This window comes from Camelina sativa, chromosome 4, assembly GCF_030686135.1.
Source record: "Camelina sativa cultivar CO46 ecotype springtype chromosome 4, ASM3068613v1".
In the NCBI taxonomy this organism is placed as follows: Eukaryota; Viridiplantae; Streptophyta; class Magnoliopsida; order Brassicales; family Brassicaceae; genus Camelina; species Camelina sativa.
The window spans coordinates 16,977,969-16,993,291 of record NC_141883.1 but is presented as its reverse complement, the minus strand read 5'-3'; the positions used below and the strand labels follow the sequence as shown (position 1 = coordinate 16,993,291).

General features: G+C 33.2%; 2 protein-coding genes and 1 pseudogene across 3 annotated transcripts; 2 read left to right on the top strand and 1 right to left on the bottom strand.

The window, feature by feature from the left end:
- Nucleotides 1–809: 809 nt before the first annotated feature.
- Nucleotides 810–1,750, bottom strand: LOC104780368 (GATA transcription factor 14-like). The gene is made up of 2 exons (XM_010504865.3): nt 1,565–1,750; nt 810–1,477 (listed from the first exon to the last, which is right to left on the bottom strand). Exons 1-2 carry the CDS (start codon nt 1,724–1,726, stop codon nt 1,028–1,030), a joined length of 612 nt encoding a protein of 203 aa, XP_010503167.1. The 5' UTR covers nt 1,727–1,750; the 3' UTR covers nt 810–1,027.
- A 7,903-nt stretch (nt 1,751–9,653) lies between these two features.
- On the top strand, nt 9,654–10,410 carry LOC104780367 (uncharacterized; annotated as a pseudogene). Its single transcript, XR_015596785.1, has 2 exons — nt 9,654–9,992; nt 10,116–10,410. The product of XR_015596785.1 is annotated as an uncharacterized LOC104780367 (transcript).
- Nucleotides 10,221–11,864, top strand: LOC109132483 (uncharacterized). The gene is made up of 3 exons (XM_087509392.1): nt 10,221–10,415; nt 10,466–11,639; nt 11,755–11,864. The coding sequence occupies exons 1-3, from the start codon at nt 10,221–10,223 to the stop codon at nt 11,862–11,864; spliced, it is 1,479 nt and encodes a 492-aa protein (XP_087365518.1).
- The last annotated feature ends 3,459 nt before the right edge of the window (nt 11,865–15,323 follow it).

The window sequence follows — 15,323 nt, the reverse complement described above, 5'->3', positions numbered from 1 at the left end:
AATACACAACTTTTTTTTGTAGACTATATAATATGGGTTATAAGATTAATTATTTGATTATTTGATAGGTTATAGGTTATATGGGTTGTAAGCATTACTTAAATTTCGATTTTAGATCCTCTTAAAAAAGATATTCCAAAATAATAAAATAAAATCTCCACAGAATATTTAATTATCCATATATAGGCAACAAAATCTCAAAAAATAATCACTTTTCCGCGGATTAAGAGTGATTTTCGATTATACTAGCAACTATATATCAAAATAACAGAAATAATGTTTATTATGATTGATTTGATAAATTTTAAAAAATTTAGCTAATCCAGGGAACAATCATAATAAATCTCAAAAAAATTTCAAGTCCTCATATTTAGCATATGATTTTATTACATAATGTTTTATTCACAACAACTTTAAAAAAAATCACATAAATTATATTTTATAGAAAAATTACAATATAAATAAAACGAATTTTAACCCGTGCTCTAGCACGGATCCTAATCTAGTTGAGTTTATTTTGTTTGATTTAATTATTTTATTAATCATGGACAAATCATATGTGGCATGTTTTTATTGGATAAGTGACCTGTGATTTATAAAGTAAAGGATAGGATAAAAGATTTTTTATTATTATTATTTTTTATAGTGATATTATAAACTTGAAACTGAATTCATATATGTTTTTTTCGAGTTATATAAGATTATTTGTTATTATGAAAGTAACTCCACGTGAATTGTTATAGCTAAAATTGTAGGTTTTTACATCTATAAAAAGGATAATGATAGAGGAATTAATGAATTCAGGGGTGAAGATTGAAAAACAGAATAAGTTCAATAATGAATCATAAATAAGTAAAATTACAAAAATAAATCAATTCGTAATATTGGTATGACAATAAAAATCTACAAAAACGTTCAAGGCCGTAACTAAAAATCTAGTATGACAATTGAGTTTGTGAGAAACAAAAAATCTACAAAACGTTCAAGGCCGTAATTAAAAATCCAGATGATATGCGACAGCTCAATGCTATTGGGTGGGAGGTGAGTGCCTCTCCCTTCTGATTTCCATGACCTTTCGATGAAAGTTGGAGTGAACGTTAGGTTTGAATTCGGGACTTGAAGCAGGGCGGTACTCAGGATATAGCCGACCTGTTCTGTATCGCACCCCGCACGCGTTACAAAGCGTCCTCGGTCCTCTTGGTCCTTCCCTCCACATTGGGGTATTTCTCGTCCCGCAATGTGTACAACTCTTGTCTGTAATGTCGACGAAATTAGAATCAACGACAGTTGCTGAACTCTTTAAGCATTGTCCTTTTGGTCTTCCTCGCTTGTTTCTAGATCGTTTTGGCGGTACACTAAAACGACCTCTTGACGCCGTTGGCGGCTTTGTGGAATTTTCAAACTGTTTTGAATCTTTTGAATCCTCAACAGATTTGTCGTCTTGGTGAAGATTGCCAAACTCTCGAGAATCTTCGAACTACATGGTAGAAAGAACATTGATGATTTTTATTTTTTTTTCATTCAAAACTTAAACATGTCTTAAGGAGAGTTGTGAGTAACTCACTAGTAAATTGGGATCTTCTATGATCTTTCGTACCCCATCTACGAAATTGTAAACAGAATCGTTGGGTAATTGATTGAGTTCGGCCAAAGGGATCGTCATTTTCTGCATGGCTGTTCCAAGATCTTCCTCTTCTTCGTGTACAACGACATCTTTTCGAGACATGATTTGTTGTTTGATAAGGAATTCAACCTTATAGATAATTCTATTATGTGTATATATATATATATATATATGCGACAATCTTTTGGATAAGTTATAAGGGATGGACTAGAATGTTCCAGAGCATATTCTCACAGATATGAATTTAAAATTTGATTCGATGTACTATATGTTATAAACAGAATTATCTGTTATGTTATTTAATGAAACTTACATGCAAAGAAAGAGATAATATTTTTTTTTTCAGTAAAAAAGTTAATATATTGGTACATATTGTTTTCTCATAATATTATTTTAGTATATGGTATATGGTAGGAAAAGGGTATATTTCAATCCAAACAATTTAGAAAGTATATTTCTTTTACCTATACAATAATACAGTGTATTTTTTAACTTGAACCATTAAACTATCTAAACTATTATTAGTAGTGTTAAAATCTGCATTGACTAAATTTCTTTTACTAATTTAAACTGTAAAAATATTGATGAGACATGATGTGGATGTTCATGATGCATGACTTGGACGTTGACAAGGCACAACATGAAAATTATAATTACAAAATTTATTCTTAACAAAATTAATATTTTTAAACCAAATAATAATTTTATTTGCGTAAAAGTTTCACAAAATATTTTTGATTTTTTCAATCTATTGCATGATTAATTTCAAAAGAATATTTCTTAATTACGACTCTTATTAGTTAATACATCAATGATTTTTTTAAAAAAATAAAAGAATATTTCTTAATTAGTTGATAAATGGTATCAAATTTATCAGAAATTATTAACAAAAGCAGGATGTAAACAATGTTCTTTCACATTGGCTTATTTAAGTTGATCAATTAAAGTTGTTGACAAAAAAAAAATCATTGACTATGTGTTTTGATTAAGAAATATTTTTGAAATTAATTATGCAATAGGTTGATAAATCATTGATTTCATGTGTTAAGAATTTTTTTTTTTGTAGTTCTTTTATCCAAATAATATTATTTGGTTTACAAAGATCAATGATGAAATAATTTATAAGAGCTGTAATTATAAATATTCATTGAACTTAATTTTGCAATAGATTGAAAAAATTATTGATTTCATGATTTAAAAGATATTTTCATTTTTTTTACCCAAATAATATTATTTGGTTTAAAGGATAATATTAAATTTATGAAGGGTAATTTCCATAATTATAATATGTCTCGCCAGCGTCCTAATCATGCACCTTCAGCGTCAACGTCATGTCACATCATTATTTTTGACAATTGACTAATGGTTAAATTAGTCAATGCTAATTTTGACATCATTAATAAAGTTCAAGTAGTTTATTTGAACTATGTTAATGGTTCAGATTGAAAAATATATTGTCTTGTTGTTTAGGTAAGAAAATACACTTTAGAAGTTGATCGGGTTGAAATTTACCATTTTTCCGGTATATGGTAGATGAACTTCCCACGGATACAATTTAGTGATCTGAAATTTATATTTCTAAAGAATAAACTATAAGATTTTGTTGCACTACTGTGGCTTTTGCTTAACTTCATTTTGCAATAGTGGATGTTTGTAAAGAATATCCTATTTACACCTAATAATTTGTCGATGTTTTGCGTTTATTGGTTGTCTCCAACGTCTATCCAAATAGAGATCATGATTATGAGAAAAGCATAGACAGTATAGTCTAAACAAGCATAAGATCCTTAATAGTAGGCTAACAAAATAGTTATAGGAAAAAGAAAACAAACCGAGTCAATTTGTTACAAACCGGGTTGAACCCGGTTAAAGTCTGGATCTTGAGATGGAGGGAAGCCTGCGATTTCTTGTGGTCGAAGGGTTTTCTTTTCCTTTTTGGTTAGTAAAGGATAATATGTTGAATTCATACATTTTTACATCAGAATTGAAATCTCTGGCAAACAAGATTTATGGATATCGTCTTTGGCTCTTTGATATCCATCATAACTGAATTGTGAAGTAAATTAGAAAGTTCACATTAGTTGATTCCTTAATCCAATTAAAAACCTATTTTTTGTTTTAAGCTTACGGTTGATTCTTACTGCCTTTCGGCAACAATTTTTTTTCTTCCAAGTTTCATTCATTTGAATATAAAAATATATAAATGTTGACTACAAATCAAAATCTTATATTTGTTTCCAACGTATTTTAAAGTATTTTGTTTAATGAAAACGACGTATAGAAACTCATATCAAGAGTATTTTAACACTCAAATTGTACTAAACTATAGTTTTACACTGAGGAGGCTTATTTTTATAATTCGCTAGAGCTATAGAAACCTTAATTAGGCCTAATCGTGATTGCAATACACAACTTGCATCTTATACTAGACTACTAGTTCCTAGGTTTTAAAATCCGAGAGCACTTGATGCCACAAAAAAAAAGAAAAAAACCGAGAACATCTATAGATTTCATTCAAACCATAAATTTTCATTCAAAATCCATAAAATTTTCTAATGTGTAGCCACTGTATTATATACTAATTCAAGTTCAGTACTTACTGATAGACTGCACGCATGAACTGTTAAAGTTAACAAGATGGTTTTTTGTCTACTAGTAGGCAAAGTTGCCTGAATTATTGAGAAATGTTTATTTTCTGCTTTAATCTTCGGTCCAGGGACCCTAGGGACATTGGCCCAAAACTTCTTGGTTGATCAAAAATGACAAAAAACAAAAAAAAAAATAATTTTGAATGAATTTCTGTAACTAATTAGAAACGCTGTCAAGCATTTAGAAGTCAATAAACGTCATACTTGGCGAAATGGAGGGTGAATAATTTTTTCTTTTTAGATGCATATCTTGAATTCAGGTGGTTTGGTTTTTTTTCGTATTTTATAATTTAGCCGATGGTGGCAAAAGCATTATGAGGTTGGATGATTCATTCTACAAAAACGAATCCACTTTGTTATTCCCAATGTTAAATAGAACCCTGAAATGATGAAAAATGGTGACATTTTTACAGCATGGTCGGATTAGTTACTGTCCTAGGGATATAAGCTAATTAAATGTAAGTTGCCACCCATTGATAATAGCTAAAAGCCAGAAAACTGTAACTAATTCAGTAATTTGTTATACTTTATAGTTTAGTCCTTAGGGGTTACTAATGAATGAATCAATTGGATTCCAACTTTTTTAGTAGTGGAAGAAAGTTCAGAGTGCGAACTTTTCATTTTCCCCTTTGCATCAAAACAAAGTAAACTTCCACAAACGAATATTTATTCAAATTTTATCTTACTATAAGGGCCACTGATTATTTGTTGAAATCATATATTACTCATTCATTTGATTTCCTAGAACTAATTAAAATTATGTGTTATTAGTCTAATGGTTTAGTGTTGGATTTCAAAATTTACATGTTATTTCAAATTTGTTGGTAAATCATGTTATTTAAATCCATATTTCTGAATTTAAAATCAATAAGAATTTCTAAGTCCTATGTTATTATATCAATGAATCGATAACGACTTTATCAACTTACTTTCTTGTAACTATAAGGGTGAATATACCCAGCAAAAATATACCCAAACAAATATGTTCAAACGTTAGTTATCAAATTGGGGAATTCCCTACCTTAATTTTTATATCTTTAAACCAAAACCTCTGGTTGAACTCCAGCTCGCTTGTGCCTAAAAACGCGTAATCCGTCTTTGGAAAGACTATTTTTCATTCTTATTTTACTTATGAAAAACAAAAGTAATAAAAAACTAACTTAGATTCATCTCGAACCTTTTGAATTTTATTAATTTTCATAAGAGATCTTTGGAGAATAACCCACAATTGTTGGCTTGGAAAGCATCTTGACACTGTTATTGTTTAAGAACCTTTGCTCACCTCGTTTCTAGTCGGCACTTCCCATATGCCACCTCCCAAGAACAGATTGCCTTAAGAGATATGTTTCCAATTATCAGACGATAACATTCCCGTTTGTTCTCTACTCTATTTGGTTCACTAATATTAAGTTTTAGAGAAGAAGATACTAACTGAACAAGCTGAATTCTCATTAAACTGTAAATGTGTGATTATAACAGTTTATATACAAGAGTAGGATTAAGTGAAAGGAGGCTTAATCCTACATAAACTATATAACATATACAATATGCTAAACCAGTTAATTATACTGGTTATCTATCCTAATACACCTCCCTCAAGCCGCTGAAACAAAGCAGTGTGAAGGATGGAAGAGGCTTGATATAGACATACGACCAAGGAGAGAGTAAAACGGTCCAGGCTGAAGAGCCTTTGTCAAGATGTCAACATGTTGATTCGCACTGGAAACACTGAACAGCTTCAAGAAACCATTCTTCATCTGATCTCTGATGGTGTGACAATCTATTTCAATGTGTTTCATCCTCTCATGAAACACGGGATTAGTTGCGATATGTATGGTCGACTTATTATCGCAGAACAACTTTGCAGGGGACGTAACAGTGACCTGCAAGTCTTTAAGTAGCTGATTCAACCACAAAAGCTCACAAGTGGCGAGAACCATACTTCGATATTCAGACTCTGTACTGCTAAGACTAGTCACTTGTTGCTTCTTAGACTTCAACCTAATCAAGCTCTTGCCCAGATAAACACAAAAACCAGATATCGACCGTCTAGTCTCAGGACAAGTACCCCAATCCACATCAGAAAAATCATTAAGGCAAGGTTCCGAGTTATCAATATAAGGAGAGAAGGTATCAATATAATCGATCCCCTCCATCTGAGTATACCCTTTGGGGACGAGTCGAGCCTTATAACGGTAAATAGATCCATCTAGGTTATATTTGATAGTATAAACCCATTTACACCCTATCACTGTCTTACCAGGGGTAAAGATACAACACTCCAAGTACCAAGCAATTCAAGGGCAACAATCTCCACATCCATAGCCTTGGGAAAATGATGATGAGCCATGGCTTGCTTAAAATTATGTGGTTATGATTCAATTGAGCATGAAAGAACAAAAGACTAATACGAAGGACTCAATTTGGAATATGTAAGAACATAAGAAAGAGGATAAACAACAAGAGGATCTGGATCAGGAAAGTTGTCAGAAATTTGTGTGAGATTGCAATGAGCAACAATAGAACAAGAATCAGGAATAGAAAGATCGAGAGAAGTAAGATGAGAAAAAGAAGTTTTTGTGAGATTGCAATGATAGTCAGATAAGTAACCTGGAGCCTTGGCTTGCCGTCGTGGTCTATCATTGTGTTGTGCAACCTGTCCTGTGGCAGATGTAGCAGTCTCATCCGGTGTAGCAACAGCACTAGAGGATGTCAATGCTGATGATGCAGAGACAGGAAGTGATGCAGATGAGGACAATTTTGTATCATCAATTAGTTCAATCTCAGTAGAAACTGGTAATGGTAAAATCGATTTACTAAACAAATCAGTAGTAGGTAGAGATAATGTAACATTTTTGAAAGGAAAGATATGCTCATGAAAAACGATGTTACGAGTGATATGAATCATATTACTCTCAAGATTAAGGACCTTATACCCTTTATAACCATATGGATAACCTAAGAACACACATGGCTCAGCTCTAGGTGTGAATTTATTTCTATCTTTAGCCAAAGTAGAAGCATAGCTTAAGCATCCAAAAGATCTTAAGAAACTATAGTCTGGTTTATGTTTAAAAAACTTTTCATAAGGTGAAATTTTGTCGAAAACTAAAGAAGGTGTTCGGTTGATTAGAAAAAAGCAGTGTGAATGCAATCAGACCAGTAACACAAAGGAACATTGGACTGAAACAAGAGAGCACGAGCAACATTAAGAAGATGCTGATGTTTACGTTCTACAACAGAGTTTTGTTGGGGAGTATAAGGACAAGAAAAATGATGTATCATACCATGATCCTTAACTAGTTGAGTACAACCAAGCTCAGGAGCATTATCACTACATATGGCTTTTATAACAGAATTATACTATGTATGAACATGTTTAATAAAAGATGGAAATATAGAGCGAACATCATTTTTATTCCTCATCATATAAATCCAGGTGATGCGAGTACAGTCGTCTACAATGGTGAGAAAAAAAGCGATATCCTTCTACAGATTCTACTAAAAAGGGCCCCCAAGTATCTAAATGAATGAGATCAAATGGTAATTGCGAAAGATTACTACGAGAAACAAATGGCAACTTCCTTTGTTTAGCTAATGGGCATATTTCACAGTGGTCATGAGATGAACTAGAGATTGATATAGGTAAAATACCAGGCATATATTGTAACTTGACAGAAGATGGGTGACCTAAGCGTTGATGCAGACACGACCATCGACTTGCAAGGATCCAGAGAAAGATGCGGAAACTGAATTCGCAGATGCTGAAATGTCATGATGCTCCAAAATGTATAGACAGTGAATTAGCACACCCCTACCAATCATCAAGTCCCGAGTATGGTCCTGAATATAACAAGAATCAGTATAGAAATGTGCAGAACAATTATCATGTTGAACCAAATAAATCACACTTATCAAATTGAATTTAAAAGTAGGAACATAAAGAACATCATGCAAAATCAATGTTTGAGTTATATGCACAGTGCCAGTATGAGTAATGGCAACTCTAGTGCCATTAGGGAGTGAGACTGTTACACCTGTCACTGGAAAAGTTTCACTAAACAAGGAAAGATCAGAACACACATGGCTAGTAGCTCCTGTGTCAATTATCCAACTGCCACTAGGCAAAACTGAGTAAAGGGAAGAGAGACACTGATGTTCAAAAGTAAAGATTTGGTTTTCAAAGCGAAGACTAGAAGAAGGAAACTCAATTGTAACATTACCAGAAGAAGATGTCGCAGCCATAACACCATGCTTAGTTACCATGCTCTGATACCATATTAGTAAACATGAATATCCAACTCAAAACTAATTGGCAATGAATGGAGGGTTCCATGTACTATTTATATTGCCCCACAAATCTTATTTCTCTCGATGTGGGATATTGTCTAATACACTCCCCCTCACGCTCAGGATTGGACATCTGTAGCGTGAAGTTTGTGGGACTGGACATCCACGGGTGAACCCACAATCGAGAGAAATTTTAATCCACAACAAGACATGCCACTTATATGGACCACATAGGTGGGAAACCATTTTTGCGGGAATTTGCTTGTTAGGCCTAACTATGGGCTTTGGGAAACCATTTTTGTGGGAATTTGCTTGTTTTAGAGAAGAAGATACTAACTGAACAAACTGAATTCTCATTAAATTGTAAATGTGTGATTACAACAGTTTATATATAAGAGTAGGATTAAGTGAAATGAGGTTTAATCCTACATAAACTATATAACATATACAATGTGCTAAACCAGTTAATTAAATCGGTTATCTATCATAATAACTAAGATCCTTAAAAGTTTGACATTTTGGACGACGACCACAACCACTATCCCAACCATGAGACGGATCTCAAAAGTTAAATCCGAAGAGTATCGTATGCACAAACTTTAATTACTCCGGTGTTTTAGAAAAAAAATTATTTACTTTTTGAAAAGCACCACTTGGTATATTGCTAATCTATAATAGTAACGTGGGTTTTCCCTATTCGTAGTGCTAAACTGCTAATACTAGACAACCATTTTCCAACCAACTTCATCATTTTTGTCATCAAAATTCTTTCCAGTCTCCACTTGTGATTGCCTCACCACCAACACTATCACATCACACCCAAAGATTATGATTTTAAAATATATCTAAAATAGTCAACCCACTACAACAAAAACCCTATTCTCTCATGCATGTATATATTTCAATGTCTTAAACTCTCCATCTTCTTTCTCTTATGGGTATTTAAATAAACCCATCAACTCTTGTCTTAATTAGTTGCAAAGGTAAGTTGTTCACATTTCATGTCAATACTAAAATTTCTTGCACGTTCATAATATAAAATCAATAAATATATGTAAAGATTAGTCTTTCTTTCTTTTATTTGCAGCTCATAATATAAAATCAAGATGGGGATAAAACCTAAGCATATTGTGGTTGTTATCATAGCGATCATGCTCATGATAGCTCATGTTTGGCCGCAAGGAATTTACTTCCCCTGGAAAAAAATCAAGGAAACGAAAGAATATCCCGAGAGATGTTAGGGAAAGAAGAAGATTCAGCTGAGAAAATAGAGCACCCAAGAAACAGCGTGGAGAATCACCATTACATCCCAAGACAAGATTTCAACAACTATGGACCTGGAGGTGATAACAATGGAGGTGGTGGATAACTCAAAGAAAACGATATCGATATGATATGTTACAGATAAATATATATTATAAAAATAAAACGTATGGTATATGATGCAATACTTATATTAATATGAATCCGTTTATGTTTTACTAAGCATCATGTCAAATTATCATCCTCTAAAGTGATGTCTTTTTTGTTTTGTTTCCTATGCCTCCATGAAGATCATATCCTGGAACTGCCAAGGGCTCTGCTCGCCTCAAACACAAAGTCGTTTAAAACGTTTATGTCGTATAATTAAACCTAATGTTCTTTTCTTCTGTGAAACTATGAATGTTTGCTCTACTGTATTTGATTTTGCTTCTGTTCTAGGATTCAATAATGTAATAACAGAACCTCCTCTTGGTCGGAGAGGGGATTTGGCTTTGTTGTGGACAAACGATGTCACCTTATCCAAGCTGTATCAGGATGAATGTATGATCGATGTTCATATTGTGTTTAATAATAATGGTTTCTATTTTCTGGTGTGTATGGTAATCCAAACTCGAGTTTGAGACATTTATTTTGGAACCAGCTGGAAACTATAAACTCAACTCCTAATGGACCATGGATACTTGCCGGAGATTTCAACGAGATTATTGATAATACTGAGAAGATTGGAGGACCTGCAAGGGATGAATGCACATTCAGGGATTTCAGGCATATGTTATCTGTTTGTGATCTATCTGATTTGAAGTCCAAAGGTGATCATTTCTCGTGGGTGGGGGAGAGAAGGGACTACACAGTCAAATGTTGCCTTGATCGAGTGATGATAAACTCAGAATGGGAATCCCTGTTTCCAACTGCAGAGGCTGAATTTTTGGAATTTGATGGTTCTGATCATAAACCAATCCTAACAACAATTCAACCTCGACATTCTTATACAACAAAGGCCTTTCGTTTTGACAAAAGACTTATTGAAATAGAGAATTTCGATACAATAGTTGCAAACGGATGGAACTCCTGTAAAAAACAGAATCATTACTCGATTTGTGATCAAATCAGCAACTGTCGCAGAGAAATGGCAAAAGGAAAGCACAAAACTAATTTAAACTCAGCAAAACGCATTGATCACTTTCAACTTCTTCTAAACAGAGCAATGGAGAGCACAAACAGGAATAACCGAAGCCATATTCCATATTTGCAAAGAGAACTCAGTAAAGCGTATAGGGATGAAGAGTACTACTGGAAAAATAAGAGTAGAAATCGATGGCTAACTCTTGGTGACCATAACACAAGTTTCTACCATGCTAGTACTAAGACTAGATATGCTAGAAATCACATTTCTAGTATACGAGACTCAAGTAATATCTGTCACTCTGGAGATCATCAGATTGGAGTTCATGCTCAAGAATATTTTTCTAAAATATATACATCAAGCAGAGTCCCTGTCTCACCTATTGATTTTAGAGATTTCCCTCCTACTATATCAACCTCTATAAATGAAGACCTTGTGAGGGAGTTCACTGATGAAGAAATCTTCGAGGCAATCTCTTCCATTGGGGATGATAGAGCTCCTCTCCCAGATGGCCTAACTGCACATTTTTATAAACATTACTGGCACATCATAGACAGTGATATAATTGCAGAGGTTCGAGAGTTCTTTGACACCTCGCACATGAATTCGGGTATCAATCACACTAACATTTGTATGATCCCTAAGATAGAGAAACCTCAGACGCTATCCGATTATAGGCCTATAGCTTTATGTAATGTCTTATACAAAATCATCTCAAAATGCATGGTTACTAGGCTGAAAAAAACATTTGGATCATATAGTTTCGGACTCCCAGGCTGCTTTTATCCCCGGAAAAAAAATTACAGACAATGTTATGATTGCCCATGAAGTGATCACTCTCTCAAATCTCGGAAACGTGTATCAACAAACTATATGGCAATCAAAACTGACGTCACTAAAGCATATGACAGGGTAGAATGGAATTTTTTGGAAGTTACAATGCATCTCTTTGGTTTTTCAAAAAAAATGGATAGATTGGGTAATGGCATCAGTGCGGTCTGTAAGTTACTCAGTCTTGATTAATGGTACACCATATGGTGATCCCCTATCACCATATCTTTTCATACTTTGTGCTGACATTATGAGCCACCTAATCAAGAAAAGAGTTTGCTCGGGAGATATCAGAGGTATACGTATAGGAAATGGGGTACCTCCAATCACTCATTTACAATTTTCAGATGACTCCCTTTTTTTCTGTCAAGCGAATGCTCGAAACTGCAAAGCAATCAAGGAAGCGTTTGAAGTGTATGAGTATTACTCAGGACAACAGATCAACACAAGCAAATCTCTAATCACTTTTGGTTCTCGTGTTAATGGACAGCTTCAGAATAGATTGAAAAAGATTCTTGCAATACCAAACAATGGTGGTGGTGGAAAATATCTTGGTTTACCAGAGCAGTTCGGTAAAAAAAAGAGTGAAATGTTCCATTACATAATCGACAATGTTAAACAACGAACTGCTTCATGGAGGGGACATTATCTCTCACCTGCAGGAAAAGAAATTCTTATCAAGTCAGTTGCTCTAGCCATGCCAGTGTACTCAATGTCTTGTTTTAAAATCCCACTTGGAGTCATTTCTGAAATAGAGTCAGTCATTCAAAAATTCTGGTGGGATAAGAGTAATCATGACAGAGGCATATCTTGGATAGCATGGAAACGTTTGCAATATTCTAAGGCTGATGGAGGTTTGGGATTTAAAAATCTAGAGCGTTTTAATGATGCTCTACTTGCAAAACAAGCTTGGAGATTGATCCATTACCCGAATACTTTATTTGCTAGAGTTTTTAAGGCTCGATACTACAAGGATGACTGTGTTTTAGATGCTAAACAGAGAGAAAATCAATCATATGGTTGGTCATCAATTTTAGCAGGTCTTGATTTAATCAGAAATGGTTCGCGATACATTATTGGAAATGGTGAGTCAGTCCGAGTCAATTTAGATAACATCACAGCAACTCACCCTCCAAAACCAGTTCGAAGTGTTTTAACAGATGAGCCTATCACAGTATCGAACCTCATTTCCTCAAACCCGGCATATTAGTATTGGGACAACAACAAGATTACACAACATATCACACCCGCAAATCACAACAAGATTTTAAAAATGTATCTCCCTCAGAAACAAAGTTTGGATAGGCTTATCTGGCATTACACTAAATCAGGAGAATACACAGTTCGATCTGGCTACTAGTTCTCAATGAACAACCCGGACAATCCATGTGACTTGCAACCAAAACCTCATGGATCAGTTCAGCTAAAAAGACAAATATGGAAACTAAACATTTTACCAAAGGTAAAACTCTTTCTATGGCGGTTGCTCTCTAGATCTTTACCCACAGTTACTCGCCTCATATCTAGGGGAATGAATTTAGACCCTGTCTATTCAAGATGTTTACGAAATGATGAGACAATTGATCACCTTCTAATTTTATGTCCCTATGCTGAATCCATTTGGGAATTAGCAAATATCCCTATCCTTGCCCTGTATTTGTCCTCTATCACTTGTGAAAATTTTTTGGAATCTGTTTTTGCACTTCAAAATGATAACGAAATTCCATTAGAAACAAAACTATTACCATTTTGGGTACTTTGGCATATATGGAAGACAAGAAATAAATCTATCTTTGAAAAAAACTCAGAAGATCCAACACACATAGTATGGCGTGCTAAAGCGGATGTACGAGAATGGTGTCAGATTGTTTCAAACCCAGTCGCCCCATCGTCTTTAAAGCCAAAACCAACTCATTCGACCAGACCACCTCAATCTATGCTCAAGTACAATTATGATGCAAGCTATGATCCTCTTTCTCAAGTGGTACAGGGCGGGTGGATTTTGCGCGATAACTGTGGCATTTCCAATGGTTGGGGTTCATCGAATATGGGGTATGCTTCATCACTATTGGAAGCTGAAGGTAAAGATCTGTTAAATGCGATGCAACAAACGTGGATACGGGGAATAAGAAAGGTAGTCTTTGAAGGAGATTGCGAGATATTAATCAAGATGCTGAACAAGTCGACTTACATTGCTTCGATTGAAGGTGTTTATCAGGATATATTACACTGGTCACAATCCTTTGATCTAATACAATTTGTTTACACTCGAAGAAATTATAATAATACAGCTCATGTCTTAGCAAAATTCGGATGTACTATATAACCTTTTTATTCAGCATGTTTCCATTCCATGTATGGTTAACAGAAATTCTTTGTAAAGATTACCATTTATCATCTATATAAATTCCTTTTTGACGAAAAAAAAAGAAGAAAAAAATAATCAAATATAAGAAAACAAATCTTTTATCATTTTATTGCTATCTACGATGGTCGGACTATCAGAACCACTTGCTTTATAACTTGAATCCGACACCGGGTTTCTTCAGTTGTTTTGGTAATTTCTGAAATAAGAAATAAAATTGGCTTTGTATAACCAAGAGAACTCGAAATCATACAGCATCTTCTCAAGTACCGGAAGCTATGAATACCAGAATGAGACGTGAATGAATTTTGTCGTGTGTTTTGTTGAGATTCATGAGAGATCGAGGTTGGAAGAATTGTGTATTTCTTTCATAAATATAATTATAATTATTAGGGTTACGTATCTTTAAATGAAAGGGAATTCCTAAATTATACAGATACATACTATGTAAATATCTTTATATCACAAAGATATAATATTTGATATTACAGTAAACCTCTATAAATTAATAATGTTGGGACCATGACATTTTATTAATTTATAGTGATATTAATTTATCTAATTTAATATTTATTATTTTATAGTGTAAATTAATAATTATTAATTTATAGATAGATTTTTAATTGTTTAAATTCTTAAAAAAATATGGATTGAGACAATTTTAGCAAAATAAGATTAGACTTTCAAATGTTATAAATTTTATGGTTTTGGAATCGAATTTGTAATATTTAGAAACATTATTGACAATAAATTACAAATATTATAAACAAGTTGTTTTATACACATGACATACATAAACTCAAATTTATGAATAATAATATCAATTGTCATATTTTGGTAGCCTATAAAAGTATCAAAATGAAAATGATGCATATCTACAAATTGAAAACTTTAAAAAATTTTAGCTATTTTTATGACATTAAAGAGTAGTTTTCATTATAATTTTAAAATACAAAATAACAATTTTTTTATAGATATGAGTTCTAGGAAAAAATTAAAAATTTCAAAGCATACATTATTAGATCAACATATATATATATATATATATATATCTATATATGTATAAGTAAATTTACATGATTATTAATTTATGATATTATTGGGACCATATTTTATATGAGGATTTCAAAAAAATATTATCTTATCGAATTTTGTTATTTTTTACGCTGTCCCGACTCG